Source organism: Bactrocera tryoni, chromosome 2, assembly GCF_016617805.1.
Source record: "Bactrocera tryoni isolate S06 chromosome 2, CSIRO_BtryS06_freeze2, whole genome shotgun sequence".
In the NCBI taxonomy this organism is placed as follows: Eukaryota; Metazoa; Arthropoda; class Insecta; order Diptera; family Tephritidae; genus Bactrocera; species Bactrocera tryoni.
The window spans coordinates 68,946,747-68,965,806 of NC_052500.1; the positions used below are offsets into that span (position 1 = coordinate 68,946,747).

At 35.0% G+C, this 19,060-nt stretch overlaps 1 protein-coding gene across 2 annotated transcripts in view; it reads right to left on the reverse strand.

Annotated features, from left to right (window-relative positions):
* Window positions 1-19,060, reverse strand: part of LOC120768110 (semaphorin-1A) — a 490,487-nt gene that overhangs the window by 19,835 nt on the left and 451,592 nt on the right. The window contains exons 12-18 of one of the 2 annotated variants that reach the window (XR_005704731.1): window positions 16,507-16,589; window positions 14,295-14,438; window positions 13,925-14,036; window positions 11,055-11,197; window positions 7,827-7,982; window positions 603-810; window positions 181-427 (exon numbers count right to left, since the gene is read on the reverse strand). Coding sequence is in view for 1 of the 2 variants with exons in the window: in XM_040094657.1 (XP_039950591.1) it covers window positions 181-427; window positions 603-810; window positions 7,827-7,958; window positions 11,055-11,197; window positions 13,925-14,036; window positions 14,295-14,438; window positions 16,507-16,589 (1,069 nt within the window). In the remaining variant the exon portion in view is untranslated. The remainder of the gene's footprint in view (window positions 1-180; window positions 428-602; window positions 811-7,826; window positions 7,983-11,054; window positions 11,198-13,924; window positions 14,037-14,294; window positions 14,439-16,506; window positions 16,590-19,060) is intronic. The other variant, XM_040094657.1, reaches the window with a different exon arrangement.

A 19,060-nucleotide genomic window follows, 5' to 3' on the forward strand; every position in this document is an offset into this window, starting at 1 on the left:
TGAATCCTAGTTAGACCTTGGCGTTTTTTTAAGTAAAATTCACACAATGTTTTCTTTTATCGTATACAATTTTATGCCTTCCACTGTACTTTTTAAATTTTTTCTATTTCATTAAAATAAATTTTATTCAAATAAAAAATCTGTTTAAGAACAAGTCCATTTCACTAGCCTCATACTTACCATCACCTGATGCGATCGCAGTGTGCCGAAATTGTCGCGACCGCGATATGTCTGTTGTGTATTATAGCCATCGGGCTGGAATTGGAAGAGCGTTTCGGAGTTGGGTCCATGATGATGCATGGGCTTGCGTAGCGTACTCTTTGGTGAATGTTGCATTTTATTTTGTGGTGGTGGCTGTGGCAAGAGCACCGGTTCGGCGTACGTCACCTCCTCCACTTGAGGTAGAAGCTTGGGCTCGGCTTGTATGCTAAGCGAACAAAGAGTTGAAGGCGTAAATAATAGTTTGTGGCAAATTTAGGTTTGTGGGAAAGAAGCAAGAAAGCAAGAGGAGGTTTTCGCTTGTAAAATATTTTAATATCTTATATTAATATAAATATCTATATGTATGTACTATATATACACTACATATTAATAACACTTACCGATTGACATTTTGACGCTGCTCAAAGTACTCATATTCCGTATCCGGATATGGTAAATTGTCATCCTCATCCTTGTGACAGCGTCGGCCACAGAAGTAGCCTGTAAAGAAGCCCACTAGTAGGGAGAAAATTGAACCTGCTAAGACGGCCATAACGAGCGTTTCGACGGTATACTGCGCATTGATAATATCTGCTGAAATTTGTGGACCTTTTTTAGTAGTTAAATATGGCGAAATGCATTGCGTGGAAATAAAGTTTTTTATAGGCATATTTTTACAAATATTTGAAAATTGTATATATTTTTTTAATTTTATTTAATTTGTTATTAATTTTAAATGTTTTTTTTTTTAATATTTGTAAATTTTTTATATTTTCAAAATTTTTTAAACAATTTTTTTAAATTTCGAAATATTTTAGAGTTTTGTTTTTTTATTTTGAAAAAAATATTTAATAGTTTTTTTTATTAATGTTTTACGTTTTGAGAAATATTTTGATGTTTTTGCATTTCCAAAATTTTTACGTATTGTTTTAATTTTGAAAATAATTTTTTTTCAAAATATATGTTTATTTTTTATTGAAATTTGGATTTAGAATTTTTTGTTTTAAAGAAATATTTGAAATTTTTATATTTTATTAATTTATTAACGGTTTTTTATTTCAACCATTTATTTTATTTTAGATTTTTGTTTGATAATTTGAAATTTTTTTTTAATTTTGATTTCATATTTTGAAAAAATATTTTTGATAAAATTTATTTTTTAATGTTTTTATGTATTGAAAAAATATTTAAATTTTTTTGTAATTTCAAAAAGTTTCCGTTATTTTTAATTTCGAAATTTTTTTTCCATAAAATATTTTAATTGGGTTTTTTTATAGAAATTTGTTTTTTTTTTAATTTTTTTTATTTAAAATTTTTTTAATCATTTTTGGTTTCGTCGCATTTGCGGTTAACCATGAATAATGCATTTTCATTGTGTTTAAACGTTTCAGCAACGCATGTATTGTTGTTGTTGTTTATTTATGTTGTGTTGGGCGCACAAAAACCAAAAGAATACCAATACACCAACACCAACACCAAAGAGCAACAGTGTATGTATGTAACAGCAACAGCAACAGCAACCAACAACAACGTTAAGTTTATTTAGGTTACGCACGACATCATAAATATGTAACATTGAGGTGGATTATGATAAACGCCAATATATAATATATTTATTTATTTATTTGTTTGGTTTTGGTTGATAATCATTAAGAAAAAAGAAAAGAAAAAAGGAAGAGAATAAAGTTGAACGTTAATATTTTGCATTGCAAACGGGTATAAAGTGTGCGTGTGTAAGTGCAGTTGGTAGTATTAAAAAAAGATTTAATGGTTGGGAGGGTACATATGTAAAGGTGGAAACGCTAATGCTTAACTACAAAAAAAAATTAAAATAAATTATAAAAAAAATTTATACAAGTGGAGAAAATGTAAATTAATTTAGTTTAATAAGGGTATTTAGATGTATTTGTGTAATTTTCTAGCAAAAAAAATATTTTTCGAAAAAGTTTTGAATTTTTTTTTGTTTAGTTTTAATAAAATTTTACAAAACATGCAGTACATACATACATATGTATGCATACAAAGATATTGCTTAAACAAAAAAATATAAAAATAGAAAAGAATACATTCAAACAAAGAGATGGATAATGTATTAAAAAAAACTTACTGTCAGGCTTTCTATTAAAAAAAAATCCTTATATTGTAGAGGTAAGTACTAAGCAAATTTTTGTGCAGAAACCCATTGAAAAAATAAATGCTAAACTTGCTAAAAAATGCATATGAGTGAAATATAGTTGCTTACTGTATACATAAACATATTTAAATATTTTTAATTGACAAAAAACTCGCAGAAAGAACTAATTTAATGAATAATGCAAGATTTTTTATTTTTTTCGCCCATAACCGCATTAATATTTTCTGAAAACACAATAAACACAAAACAGTCAATTGCGTTAAGCCATTAGCTTTAAATTGGTACCAATACCATAAAAATCGGTGCAGTTTTGGCGAATTTATACTAACTTTTCGCACGTCATCTCAATCTGAGTGCGGAAATTTTTCTGAGTCAATTCATGTAGCATGCTTTCAGGTGCCACTAAAAGAAATGTTATACAGCAAGGCTGTTGCTGAGGACAGGCAAATGAAAATACACCATAACTTCCTAAAATATGGACCGATCTGAATGATTTTGGTTGCCTTTGAAAGGGCAAAAGTTAGAGTATCGGAAAGTAAACCGAAGAATATTAGCATCATAAAAGGGGTGTGTGTGGCTTTTACAAAAGCAGAGTCAAAATAAAAATATCTTTATTTCTCTAAATTTCATTTGAATGTTTGTTACAGCAGGCTTGATACTAAAGTTTTAAGCATAAATGTGCGCTACCACAGGACTTTAGTTATCTACTTCATGTCAATATTTGTTCAAGTTAATGCTGCACTTTAATTGTTCATGTGAGCCTGATAACACTTTGCGTTGAAAACATTCAATATACCTACAAGTCAACGTAAGTGTTAGAACCCAGAAATAAGCCTTAAGCGATTACCTTTGAACTGATATCAATATTATGAAAATCGGTTAAATTGGAATGAAGTTATACCGAAGGTTTTGGTTGACATCACTAATTTGAGTCGAGCACGTTTTCTCGGTCATTGCACCTAGCAGCTTTCAGGAATAACTCATAACAGCAGAAGAGATTGACAGAGGGAAGATAGTCTCATCCAAGCAGATGAAAGCCATAACTGATGAAATATCAATTGGCCTTCTGACAAGGAACAATATTACTGAACAAGTAAACTTCACTAGGAAATGTAAAGTTACCGCCAGCAGTAAGACAGAATGGAATGATTCCACACTGGACCAACACCTAAGAGGAAGCACCATCAAGTGGTACACCGACGGCTCGAAACGTCAGAGAGTAGTTGATGCAGGAGTCGCAGGACCATGGAACAAACTCTCAATTACCCTGGGAAGTTTTCCAAGGATTATAAGGGAAAGTCTATGTTATATATAGAGGTAAGCCTCCAACGCAACTATCGTTACGAAGGTATTGCCATACTCTGCGATAATCTAGCGGCACTAAAAGCGATCTCCGCTTTAGTAGTTAAACCACTTTTAGCCCTGCAGTTTTTGCCAAAAATATGGGAAAGTAATGCTGAACAGCATATCTGATCGTAACCAAGTGTACCTTATTTGGGTGTCTGGTCACAAGGATGTAGCCGGAAATGAACTGGGTGAATGTTTGCCCATTCTACAGCTTCAAAAAGAATGGTAGAATCGGAACCGTGCATTACTGTTGATCCCCATACCCTAAAGGAGCTGCTCCGTAATGAAGAAAGAGCAGGCAGGGAGATCATTGCCAACAACTTCAAGGCATACACCATGCCAGGCGGCTTATGTGTGGTTACAACTTCTGCAAACTCAGGAAGCACTTAAACAACATGGGCTTGACCTCTTGTGCAAACTGCCGGTTCTGCGACATGGAGCCGGTATATCCAGAGCACCTGTTAATAGACTACACCGCAGTCTGCAGACGAAGGATTAAGGACCTCACATCCATGTTTCACTAGCACCTAGCACCTAGCACCTAGCAACTTATTGGACTTTTTCAATGTGCTCGAGCTAAGTGATTTGTTATATTTTTCAAGTCTTCAGTGTAATGAATTTTATACTTGATATCTTTCTACCTAAAATTGCTTTTACCAAAATACCAATAATTAGGTCTATTATTATAGTGCAATTTCCAGAGACTAACTTGATTATTGTTCCTTTGTTCCATTATTTAATATACAGACAATCTAGCATGCGTTGAAAAGCTACTGTTCTTATCCGTCTTCTTCAGCATATCTCATTAATTTGAAGCACAAGCAATATTATTTTTTTTTTCATTCAAATATATCGAATTTGTGCCTGAAAAACTGCTTTTGTGGGAAGTTCTTCTTCATTAATTTAGTATGAAGAAAATTTAAGTCGAAATTTATCGTCTTTTAGTGAAACTTTATAGTGATTTTGGATTGGAAGAGGAAGAACATTTTGGACGGCCAAAAATGTTATGTGTAACTTGGCCAAAAGACAAATCAACGGGAAAGAAAAATAAGTATGCATGAGGTCAAAAAAATCACTGTATTTGATGGGATCAAAAGATTATTTGATGGGCTCAAAGGATTGTGCTGTGTCATGAGTTTCCGAAATATGGTAAACCCATTACTGGTTAATGCTACCGACGATGTCTCGTAATACTTGGAGCAAACGATTTCTGAAAAGTAACGGCATTGACGAATAAACACCAGGCCATCATGACCCGCGTGCGTCATTTGTGAGGGAGTTTAAAAACCATTTGGAGAGTAGTGCTTGGAAAGCTGTTGTGGTCTATAAGAATGCCATACTAGAACAATTGCTTGATACATTAATTTTTGCCAAAAAGATGGGAAAGTGATATAACTTCTAATAGGTTTTATTCTGATTAAGAATATTGTCTATTTTTTGAGAAGGGCAATATATATATAAGTATGTAGTTATCGACCTAATATGTACATAGGTATACCTACATGTATGAGATGCTATATGAAACTTAACATAACCGTAATTAAGGCCATAAAATCAGCTTAAGAAAAGAAAATTAATCAAATAAAAGCGCATAGAAATTAGAAAACCACAAAACAATAACAAAAATAGCTTTATTCTAACATACATAGAGATATGTGTATTCTCACATATTCATACATATATCTAGAGCACATCAATCTACATAACTATAACAATATAGTGGCAGTAATTTTGATTGAGCACATGAACTGAAACCAATCAATGCAACTGCAAATGTCTAAAATGGCAAATAAATATCAACAATAAAAATATGATAAACTATAACAAAAAGCTTAGAAGCAACGAAGCGCAGCGCATATGAAAAAGCCAAGCACACACATGCACACGCAAATAAAAGGAAGTGGCTTAGTCATATTTTTACAACAAAATACAAAAACATCTTTATATATGCACTAACAAAGGCAAATATGCACGTATAAGTTACAGCCAAGCAGACAAGCTGTCAAGTCGTGCATGCCGGCATTTTAAGAACAATAGCTATGAATACCAACACACACACACACTTATACATGTATTTATAAACAACCTCGGCTTAGTGTAATAAAATACGTAAATCAAAGGAATACATCATAAGACGCCAACAACAACAAATATATTGGTGTTAGTCAAGCATGTGTTAGTACAATTATACATATATATCCATTTATATGGGCGCGTCTGTGTGTGTACCGGTTATGCAGGTAAAAGTGTGTAAGCGCATAACAAACGTTAAAAATTACACACTCTCAAGCAGTGTGCAAGGAGTAAACGAGTTTTAGTATCACTACCATAGCAATAAAAAGCAACAACAACATGCTTTAATATAAAATGCTATCAAAGAAAATGCGAAAGTGCCATAAATCCGGACAAGCTGTGTCACTGTCATCATTAACCGCACAGACGAGCGGTTGGTTGGTGGTGCAATATAAAGGTGGTCCAAATTGTTTTTTATAAAAGCTTTTATTAAAATTTTGCAAAATAAAAAAAGTAGTGGGATATAAAAAATAAATTTTATTTAATTATAATTTTAATTAAAAATTAATTTAAAATTTAGGTAAAATTAATTAATCATTAAAATAATTAATTTTGTAAAAGTTTTGTAAATTTAATTAATTAATTATTAAATTGAAAAAAATTGTGAGATATGAAAATTAATTTTAATTAATTATTTTAAATATTACTATATTTTTACAAATTAATTTAAAATTTACGAAAATTTAATTATTAAAATTAATTTATTATTTTAATTTAATAATTATAATTACTTAATTAATTAAATTGAAAAAAAAAATAATTTTAAAGTTTTAAATAAATTTGTAAAATTAATTAATTAAAATTAATTTAATTAATAAAGTAGAGTGATAAAAAATTAATTGTAATTAATTGTTTCAAAAATTACTATTTTTATAAATTAATAGAGAGCTCAACATCTCTCGCGAATTCATTCGAACGATTTTGGTGGATATTTTGAAACGCGTTATTGCTCGACTCGTCCCGATAAAGCTGAGTTTTTTCAAAAAGTGTACCGTTAACAAGTCTGTTTAGATTCATGGAGAGCAATATAACTGCCGATGAGACATGGGCTTATGAGTCTGACATGCAAAAAAAGTCAACAATCATCGGAATGGAGGGAAAAAAAACGAACCGAAACCAAAATAACCATGCCAAAGCCGCTCAAAAATCAAGGTGATGCCAATAGTTTTTTTTTCGGAAATCGTGGTTTGGTGCATCATGAATTTGTTCCGGAGGGAGATATGGCCAATAAGGAGTTCTATTTCGCCGTATTGGGGTGTTTACGTGAAAACATCCGTCGAAAACAGCCGAAATTGTGGAAGAACAGTTTATGGATTTTACATGATGATCGCTACGAGCCACGATAGTGACCGAATATAAAGCCGAAAACGCAATACATATAAACGATCAATCGATGTATTCACCAGATTGTGATTTTTTCTTGTTCCCCAAACTGAAATTGCTGCTCCATGGAATCTGTTTTTAGTCGATCGAAGAGATGACACAAAGTTCGCTGAAGGAACTGAAGGCCATCCCAAAAAGTACGTATGAAAAGTGTTTTGAGGACCGGTCGGTTTATTTTAAATTTATTTACAATTTCCTGGAACTTTTTTGTCACAATGTGTAAGAACTTCTGAAGAGCACTTCTAGCAGTTTAATTCTTTGTTAAAGTTATTAAAACGCAATGGCTGTCTTTTTGATAGATTTTTTTGGCAACTCGTTCTTTGGATGTCAACAAACTTTAACAATTTTTTAATAAAAAAAATTTCGACAAACTTCAAACATGCCTGACTGGTTTTGCCTTCTGTTCAACTTAACTAACAGCATAAAAATATTTAAAAAAAATTAAATAACAGCAAATATTTGGACCACCCTAAGCGCACACAAATAAATAATCCCACGTCAAGTTTAAAAAAGCGTTTACTAATACATATCAAGTTATCTACATTGAACACAATTACACATACAATTTTTTACATATGTACAAAAAAGGATTGGGCTTGGGTTCGGGGCCAGTTTTTTTATTATTATTACTATACATTGCACACTAAATTTGAACAAAAATAAAGGAAAGCGTTTGCTTTCATCTTACCTTCGAAATTCTTATCACCCATAATATTGATGATCTCCTGATCCTTGCCTTGGCGTCGTGAATCCAACAAATCCATATCGTCACGATAGCCTTTCTGTTCGCCGACATTCGCATCTTTGGAATTGATTTTACCTGCAAATGTGAATGGAGTGTATGCTGAGAATAGAGGCGGTGCAATGATAGAGTGCAAGAGAGGCGAGACGGCGGGCATAGTATTTCAAATGGCGAGATGTTTGTTTGTATGTATTAAATATGCAATATTTTAGTGTTGTTATTGTGTGGTGGTGATACGAAAAGAAAAACGAAAGAATAATGTGCGTTGAAAATGAAAATGCATAAATGAGATGATTACAAATGATAGATACGAAAATAAAGAGAAAATAAAAACTGTTATTGTCTTGGAAGTTTATTTTGTTTTTTGGGGGATATTTTCATAAATATACGTGAATAAATGTTTACATAAAAATTTGAAATACTTAACGGTAAATATAAAATATTTAAAAGTATATACGTTTATTTTGAAGTGTTGTTTTTGATACGACGTGAATACGAAGAGTTTGATAAGCTGGCCGAAAGGGGTAACATAAGGTTTAAAGACTGCAGCATACTCTTGGCGAACTCCCATAGGTGATTGATGCCTAGCGCGTACTAAAATTGTGGAGGGAACACATCTGCAGCCTGCTGAATGGCATGAAAGCCTAGAACCAGAAGATGTCGAGTCCGATTCTCCAATCGATGATGATGGAGCAGACGTTCCATTCCCCGATCATGAAGAAGTTCGATTAGCAATTAACCGTCTGAAGAACAACAAAGCGGCTGTGGCCGATGGTCGAGCTATTCAAATACGGCGGCGAAGAACTGATAAGGAACATGCAACAGCTTCTTTGTAGAATACGGTCGGCCGAAAGAATGCCGACGACTGGAATTTAAGGGTGTTCTGTCCAATCCAAAAAAAGGAAAACCCAATCTGCACCAAATACCGTGGGAAAAGCCTTCTCAACATTGCATAATAGCTTCTATCGAGCGTATTGTGTGAAAGATTAAAGCCCACCGTCAACATACTAATTGGACCTAATAAGTGTGGCTTTAGACTGTAATCAAAACTACTGTAAATCAAAATATCTTTAGCTATCGGTGTTTCACCAAGCGTTGGAAGGAAGTGAATCGAACAAACTATAGCAGATGGTCAAATAAGCAGTCTCATGCCCTCTGATGTATGAATGATAACGAGCAGGGAAATGGAGAATCGAAGACGGTTTCTATTCATAAAATTGGGCGATTTTTTAAATTTCGTGAAGATATCACATTAAATGAAAAGTTTTCCATACAAAAACTTGATTTTGAAGAAGCCGGCCTTAACAGTTTGTATAGCAAATATTTGCTATAGTAACTGTGATTACGAAAAATGAGGCTGTTATTGGGGAGAAAAGGATTTGTTGGAAACTTCAGATCGATATCTTAAAATCTGAGGGACTACTAAGCGTATATAAGGACAGACAACTAGACTGATGGACATGGTTAAATCGTCTCAGGTCATTCTGCTGATCGTTAATACCATATGCATATTCTTTATAGGGTCACTGACTGTGGTAAGCCTAGTCGCATTGAAGAATTTTCTTAAAAAAATTCATCAAATTAACCAAGGCGTACTTTTAGCTGTTGGTCGGTGGACAGATGCGGTGGGACTGTCATATCCTTCTGACCTAGGAGATCTACTGAGCTGCTAGCCTTTAGTAAAGTATTTTTTGTCCAATAAGACTGAACATTGTCCAATAGATATTAATGCAATTAAGCTCTTGTAAGAAGTAAGTTCTTAAAGTATTAAGGAAGAAGGTGAGATCCTATTTAAAGACTGATCCTGGGCAGTTTTTGGAAGTCTGAGGTTGAAACATTTGTGTAGTCATACCTTTGGCGAACTATGAAGTAATGCTAGTGGTCCCGTGGGAGAGACATGGGGTGGGAGTAGGTTAGGTTTAGCGGATTAAAGTCCCGCGCTCCGGCTTTCGATGCTTCCTCCTACTAAAAACAAAAAAAAAACCTTCGGCGAACTAGCGGACATAGTCGAAACAGACATTTGCCGTCTCAACAAATTTCTTCTAGGCTCAAAAAGCTACGTCGTTTTAGGTTAGATCAAATATACATATAGGAGTTTTAGGTACCACAACGGACCAGCGTTCTAGTCTTTTCAAGTGAGATCCACTATTAGGATCAGCATATTAACTTTACCTAACCTAAACCAAGCGAGGCGAATATCGTTAAAGTGAGATCCACTGTTAGGGCCGGCTTCTTAACTTTACTTAACCTCAACCAATAAAGACTTACAGAAAAATGTCGGTCAAATACACAGCAGAAGGTGTAAAGATGTAAGATTCAATGTTTTGTACTTTTTTGTTTCAAAACGTTGGCTTACTTGATTTACAACTATGGTAAAGGCGCTGTAGTGACTAAAATATCGGCGAAACACTTAGCAGACGATGTAATGGTCGAAGATTCAATGTTTTGTAGTGGCGGTATGTTACTTTCATACTTGTAAAATGTTGATAAGTGATTGGAGAGCACTTATGATCAAGTTATCTGACTTTTAACCTATTCCAACTACCTTTTGCATGAGAAAATGTAAACCAAACCAGCTGTCAGGCTTCACTCAAAAATACAGACAAATGGACAACTTAAATACATACATATATGAACTTTCAAGTGAACTGAAAGCTATACAAAGAGACTACCACAATAACGCTTATTTTCAGCTTAAATTCATAAATTTCTCCTTTTCATTTCGCTTGTACACCAACTGTGAAATTTAATTTGAGCACAGAGCTTGGCAATTTGCCACTATCTGGCACGCGGCCAAATCTCTGCCAGGAGGGTAACACGAGCAATACTCCGGGAATGTACGTTGTTATAATGACAGAATAACAAAAATTAATATTGTTGAATTTTTCGCTTTTATATAGGATTATATTCACGAATTAAATATGTATGCAGCACCTACATGTGTGAGTTTCATTTAACTTCAGGGCAGTCAGCTGCATGAAATATGCCCGACAGAGTTGCTGTCGTGAAGCGAAATATACTTGTATGTATATGCGAAAGCAAATGTGTGGCAACTGGGAACCTGTGTGTGTGTTTATAAATATCAGTCTACAGTAAACTATGTATTTATGCCTACATGTATTTTATTACAAACTTATAAAATCTTTTTAATATACATTGTACTATATTACTTACCTGATGGGCATGCCGCATGTTGCCCGGTTGCAACATTCTGATAGAAATAATTCTCTTCCAGCCAACGTGGCGCACCATGCGAACGGCATTTTCCAGCAATTTTATCCCAAGCGCAGTATGGATCCTGCAGCGCTACGCACTCACTGTGGCGGGTTTGGTTGGCAAGGCGGAGCGATGAAAAGAGTGTGAAGTGGAGGAAAATAGTGAACAATGGAAAATTTAAATATAAATAATGAAATATGTATATATACAAATATGGAGTATATGTCATGTAGTCATTAGGGTAATGATTTTTAAAATCAAATACACGTTATTACTTTAAAATAAATAAAATATAGTATGAGAGGCGCAGTAAAGTTTTTCACGGATGATGGATGGGAATCTTCCATTATGAGTTCTCGATCAACTCCTGTTTCAGACTGCTAAGTCACTTTAGTGTCTTTCAAGCAGACGTAGCATTCAAAAAGGTAGCAGTAGCTGTGCTTCTCCGAAGTTTGGCTACTTTTAGGAAGGTATGTATGCACTTTGATAGCAGAGCTGCTATACAGGTCTTGAGCTTGCTGATTATGGACTATGACACTTGCGGGGCTGCGAAAGCCTTCTGACTCAGAATGGAACATGAAAGGTTCATTGAACTGCTAGCTCTAAGCCAGACTCACATCGCCGAAATGATAGGCGTCCTTAATAAACACGGTCTCTCGGCCACTCACGCGGTGATTGTGGAGAACGCAACTTGCCAAAAAGGAAGATGAATTAGAAATACTAGACTAGGGGATATCCACTGTTCAGCTTTCGCCAGACTAAGGTATACCAATAAATTTATGGCAGATTCTAGACGTTTTGTCGATACACTGCGGTCTTTTGGATTCATACTTAGGAGTTCTGAGCATCATAATGGATAAGCAACCCAAGTGGGAATATTCGTGGCTTCATGACAAGAAAGCCTAATTACATAATTTAACTTAGCTTTTGAACTGTTTTAATAGCCTCGAAATATGAATGTTGTTTTTAGACAAAAGGAGTCTAATCGAAACTCTTGAGATCGTTTCGCCCTTTCTTATGCAAAGATCATGGTGTGTGTGCTTTGAGTTTATTGGGGTTTCGGCAGTCGTTACATTCTATGACGATTCTGAAGGTATATGACTTATCTAGCATATGCCCAAAAAAGGCAAAATTCTATGCAAACTCATATAATAGTATTACCAAGGTAAATGTAGCGCCGAAAGGTTAGTTCGACGTTAACAAAAAGTACTGGAATATCAATCAGAAGAAAAAATGTTATCTTAAAAACATTTTACAAAACATACAATTTCGAAAAGAAATTTTGCTTATATAACAAAAAACATCTCTCTACCTCAGATAAGCGGTATGTGACTTGACTAAACAAAACCGAAATGTAGGCCACACTTTTCAATAGTATTAATGTATGACGTTTGGGTTCCTAACTCCAGAACTTTACGGATATTCGACATATCTTCGATTTAAATTCTCCGAAACTGATCTTATTTATTATTTAGGCATGTGACTTAGCTAGGCAAAATTTCAGATAAATTACAAATTTGAAGCTTTTTCTAAGTTGATTCGGGCGAACCCGTTTCTAAAGCTTTCTAATGCCTCAAAAATATTCTAAGAAAAAAAAAACAATTTCGAGAATAATTTATTCTCCTACAACAACAAAACCATATAAAATAATGTGGTTTGTGTCTTGGCTTAAGCATCCCTAAACAAAGCACACTTTCTACTGTTAAGAATCTAAGGAGTTTGGGTTCCTCAAAAACAAAATTGGAATTTTGAAAAAAATTTATACTTTTATCGACATTTAAACGTGCATGAATAAAGGTACCAGGTTGAATTTTAATGATATTTAAAGGTGAAACAGGAAAGGTATTAGGTTTAATTTTCTGTGGTTATATTTAATCATAAAAAAGGAGCATTGATAAACTCTAACTTCAATAAAATCTAAAAATTCCAAATAAAAAAAGTAATCAGCATACTTCTTTCTTTCAACAAACTTTGGCATAACTTTTAATCATATATTTATAGAAAAAAATTTTTTTTATAATTGCGAACAACAGTTAAAAAAAATATCCTATACATAATTTGTAGCATTTTTCGAATTTTTGTTCGACAATTTTTTTATAAACGTACTGATGGAACTATATTTCGACAACAGAAAGCATTTGTCTTTACATCTCTAGAAGGTCCTTTACTTGCGATTGAAGAAACCTCTATAAAACTTAACTTGTATGTAAAATATTGCTACATTTCTGAGTTGAGCAAATCTTTCTCGGAAGTAAGCTGGAGTATCTATACTTCAATTGCAAGCAACACTTCTCTATACCGCTTTAAAAGGTTTCATCTTCGTGCTTGAAAATTCCTTAAAAAATATTAAGTTATATCTAAAAAGTTGCCTACATTTCGGCGTTGACAAAACTTTTTCGGAAGTAAGCTTATTCAACTATATTTCGAGTACAACGAAAATACTTTTACGTACCGCTTTAAAAGGTCTCTAAGTCGCGATCGAAAATTCTGTAAAAAAACTATAGTTGTCTGGAAAAAGTTGCCTACATTTCGGCGTTGAGAAAATTTTCTCGGAAATAAGCTTATTCACTTTCATTACTATGTCCTCAAAATAATTTATTCCACAAACAATCCGACAACCTTAATAAAAATATGCAACTGCATATCTTTACATTGCTCTTTTTTTAACGAATTAACTGCTGCGCGCCAACAAGCATGCAACGGCTAACCATTGGCGGACTCAATGTGTCACTGACTTTGCAGTAACTGACAATAGCGTGAGCGCGCACTCGGTGCAAAGTACATAACTGTGAAGAAACAACAAAAAGCAAGCATCATTTTACACTTACCTACAGCTGGTGATTTTGTCATCGTGACAGCGATGCAATTGTATTGCAATCACTTGGCTATCGGTGACAATGATTAATTTTCCGTCATCGTAGCTGCCGTCCTTTGGTTGGTCTGTGAAATGGAAAAAGTAAAGAAAAACAAGAAAAAACGAAAACAATATAATAAAAAGTTAAACAAAATGTGGCAACTTTTAATGAGTCTCTTCGTAGTACGACAAATGTAATCAATGCTTGACATGCAATGGCTGAATATGCTTTAAGTCGCAGGAATATGAACAGATTGAATTGTGACTTATATACATATGCATAGATGTTTGTATCTGATAACAATTTTTTTTTACTTATTTATTTCTTAATTAATCAAACTTACCGTATTGCATCGTGCGCACAATTTCCAAGTTTCTAATCGGTTCACTCTTCGGCAGCACATCGATTTCCTCAATCACCACCGATGAGACCTTCGCATCTGAATCGGCCGATTCGGCATTTACGGACTTAATAATCTTACCGTGATCTGTGGGAATGAAAAAAAAAAAATAGATATTATTTTTATGCTTCTGCACTATAAGTTCTTTGGGGGTTATGCTAGTCAACGATTTAAAAATTAATATTTTTTTGCTTTGGTTTCAAGAAAGTATATTAAATTAGTGAAGAAAATGTTGTCCCTGTAAAATTATTTGTAGTGTCGAGGCGTTCTGGTCAGTAAGCTTCAGTTTAAAACAAAACTATATCTTTTAAAAATTATGAGTAAACTACTTCCGATTTTTTTGTTATGATTGCAACTTATTATATTACGAAGTTTGTCACGATCAGCGTAGCGAGAATATTCGATGCAGCCATGCCCTTATGTATATACGCAAACTGGTCCTTCAGTTTTTGATATATAGATCTAAAATTTTGCAAACGTTCTTTGCTCCCCAAGAAGCTGCTCACTTCTAAGAACCGCCAATATCGGACCAATAAGTAGCATATAGCTGTCATACAAAATGACTGATTAAGATCCAATCCTTGTATGGAAAATTTTTTAATTTGACAAGATATCTTCAGGCTCAGGTGTATAGGATCTGCCGGAGTTATATGAGGGAGGATATGTGCTCTCTTCGCGTCGGTGACACTCTGTTGTGGTCGTGGACAGAGTGTGCGTAGGTTCTGCTAGGTGCGTTATTTCCCAGATCGGCAGTGGAGACACCTCATGCAGAAGAGGTGCCTGTCCCTCCGTTAGATGAGGGTGAGTTGGGGTACGTGTTTGTCCTGGTTAAATCTAAACGGTCGCCAGGTCTTGATTTGAGCGGAGAGATGTGCAAAAGATGGTGGAAGTTCATTCCGGAATACATGTAGGCCATTTATAATAAGTGCGTCTGGGAGAGATATTTTTCACGCGAGTGGAAAAGCGCTAAGTTGTTTCTCTCCGGAAGTCTCGTGATAAGATCAGTATCGATTCTCGTTCTTATCAGGACATTAGTGTCCTTCTAGTATTTGGAGTTTTTGGAAATTGTAAATACTTGGAGTTTAGGTGTTGTAGTGAACTTATCGATGGAAGAAACGCTGACAACGCTGCTTAAAGGCAGTCCTAACAGTGGAGTGATTTATGAGTTATGAGTTATGTTTAGATTCTGTCTGAGTCTGGGTTTTCTGCTTACAAAGCATAAGTCTCTGAATGCATTTTTGCATCGCAGGAACCTATCTGATAAGTCGGATTGTTTTTGAGGGACGGGGGTAGAGGATTGGGTGAATGTAATTGAAGAATGTTCGATGTGCTCCGACGTTAGGGATCTGGGTTGTATAATGATTAGGCGGACTAATGGACGTTTAGTTGTTAGAGGTGTGATCGCCACTAGTCGGAATGTCGAACAGTTAGGGTCGTTTGCGCGTGAATTGTTTAGGCTGCGAAGGTGTCTTACCGAGAATTAGGGTTAGATTTTTGTGTGAATATTGCGCATGTAACGTGCGTATGAGGTCACCAGTTCACAGCAGTAGGGATGCTCAACTGTTAGTAGTTTCGGCTACGAGGTCTGACCGTAAACTTGATTCTGGTACTACGGGAAGCAGGAGCTTTTGGAGTTTGGAAATTAGACAAGGTTTGTTATCCAAATGTTTTCCAAGACAATGGCATAATCTCCGAAGTAATTGTTTAGATCGGACTACTATATATAGCTGTCATAAAAATTGGCATATCAAAATCCAGATAAACATATTTGTATACCCTGTTATGCTATAAGAAATGTATGTGTGAAGGGTATTATACGGATATTTGCGGTTCTCTTGGAAAAGTGGTTTCCGTAGATTGGCCCAGTAAATGATTTGTTTACTTTCAAATAAATGTTTAATAAAACTTGAAGGAGATTAATCCGATGCCTTCTACTTCACTCTCTAAATCAATTGTAGAAATTAGGTCTTCTCTAGGGCTTTAGGCTAGCCTAACTCCTTAGAAAGTCACAGCATTGTTGCAACATAATTTCAAGCACTTTCTCTCTTTCTCTCTTTTTCTATTTTTATTACAATTTTTCATTTTAGTCTATCTTTTTTTTTCTTTTTCTCCCTCTCTCTCTCACACTACCGCACCTTCGCACTTGTTCACTTACCTGTGCCGATGAATATTACGTCGTAAGTCTTTCCGCCGGGCGTTTTTATCTGCGCATCCACAGCGATTTGTGTGAAGCGATAACTGTAAGAAAGCAAATGAATTGTTATATAAGTGATTAAATGTAAGGCAGGACTAAGAAAAAGCGCACACGCATTTATATGTGTATATATGTATATATATGTGTATATATGTACATATATATATACGCAAGGCATCACAAAAGTCAAGCATAAAAGGATTGGCTGAGCTTATCGCTTGTTATCGAGGGTGCGACGTTGTTTTGCTGTCTCAGTGGTGTAATTAAAATTCAGGGCAACACGCCATGTACTGCCTGTACATCTTTACTATCGCTAACACACACATTCACACACATATAACACACACACACATATATGTAGTGCCAACAAGTATGGCGGATAAGCTTATACAGTAGTCGGTAGTGCCGTTATGTGGTGAGTACTCGTAAAAGATGACACGGTATAAAAATATGTACCCAACAGCAGAAAGAGCAACAACAACAACAACTACAAAAAACAATGGCTTTCGCTTAAAAGCAAAATGGTGATAACAATGTTGTGCTTGTATGCGTGTATGTATGTGTGTGTGTGTGCAGTAACCACATCACTGCTCTGCACTGCTGTTGATAACGTTGCCAACAAAAACAATGGTGGCTTGTAAAAGCATGTCATCCAAATAAAAGTGGATGGCGAAAAATGTGGGATTATAGAATGTATTGTCGTACTTTTGTGCACTTGTAATTAGGAACGTGATAATGTAAAAAATTATTTCATTCATTTTATAAGCACATTAAACAGTCTGAGGGGTACAGCGCTTAATGACGTGGCATGGAAAAGGTTGTAGAAGATATTGCAATTAGAAAATGACATGTGTACAAATGTATGTGTGTGTGTGAAAGGGACTAAAGTCTGCTTGATGGAGCACTAGTTCTTGGGACATTTTTCATATAGGAAACTTAGAAAGTCTTATTTAGATATAGAAGATGACAATATTTTAACACAGGGTGCAAGCATCCAAGGTTGAAAAAACCGTTCACTTGAAGCTGTAGTCATAAAGAAGCTATTTTCAGTCCAATGAACTTGGGTTCCAGTTTACGAATTTTATTTCAGTATTGTTAGTTTATACGATAACGGTCACAGCTGAAACCATTGTGAGGGAAAGAAAGATTCGTCTTGGTACTACGAGGTGCTGTCCGGAGTGAGGAGTTCTAACCCCCTACTGTGGACCCTAGTCGTAGACGCCCTACTTGGGCTGTTGACAAACAATGGGATTCTGTGCCAGGAGTACGACGATGACATTGTCATAATGGCACAAGACAAATTTGAGAATGCTCTTTGCGACATAGTCCAAAGGGGCTTAAGTCTAGCAAGGGGATTGTGTAATAGTACGTTATGTTTAAACATCAACCTGTTAAAAACAAGCGTCGTTCCTTTCATAAAGAGAAGATCTCTTCCGGGCTTGAGACTCCTAACTGGGTAGTAGGGAGTTGAAGCTGTCTAAATAGGTCAAATTCCTAAACTTCACATCAGATTCAACCTAACGGTGAAATAAGCATATGGAATTAATACCGTCCAGAGCCACCAAGGCACCTTTGATATGCAGATGCCTAGCCGGTAGATCCTGGAGCTGCAAGCCAAGTATCATCAGTTGGCTGTTTAACATGATCGTAAGGTCTATTGTTACTTATGGAGCGGTTGTTTGACATCGAAAGCAACGCAGTCTTCAGTAGTTCTTCAAATAACAAATCTGCAAAGACTCGCCTGCGTCTGGACTTCAAGGGCAACGCGCACTTGCCAAACCACAACACTTGACGTAATGCTGGAGCTCACATCGTAGCATCTAGTGATCAAAATCTGTACCTGAAAGTATTTTGACTAAAATACTGTCTATGTTTCAAGACATCTCATCGAATCGTTCTTTCAGTTATTAGTCTTAAACTGAAGCTACCGCTATGAAGCTTCGTACCATTGGGCAGCTCTCGAAATGTTTGAGGACCTTTACAAGAAGGGCTAATACTTATACTCTTAAGCTATAATTTCAATTTAAAAACCTCTCTACCATATATTAAACAGCAGTTAAGAATTTACCCTCGAGGCACCTTGAGGATAAGCTTATAGAACAAACATACTGTTATTAAATATATATATCAATCCGATTTTCAAACTATACCAGACCAAAAATACCTTCAAATATTTCTGATTTTAACCCTTTGCAACAAAAATATCGCCTTAGAGATTTTTAAATATCTGCTAAGCTATGTTGGCAGTGGCCTCGATATATATTGCTTTGGCGAATTTTACATTTTTGCTTTAAATTCAAAAGAATTGTGCAGGGCTTATACCTTATGGAGAGGAAGATAAAACAGGCATATCTCTACTGAAAATTAAGAATAAATATATGCTTAGATATGCTCCACTGCCACTGCCTCCACTCGACATACATATAATTTACATTAAACTTCAACTAGTTTCGTTATAATTCTATACCAAGAATATATGTCTAAAACAGGGCAAAAATAAACTAGTTTTCATAGT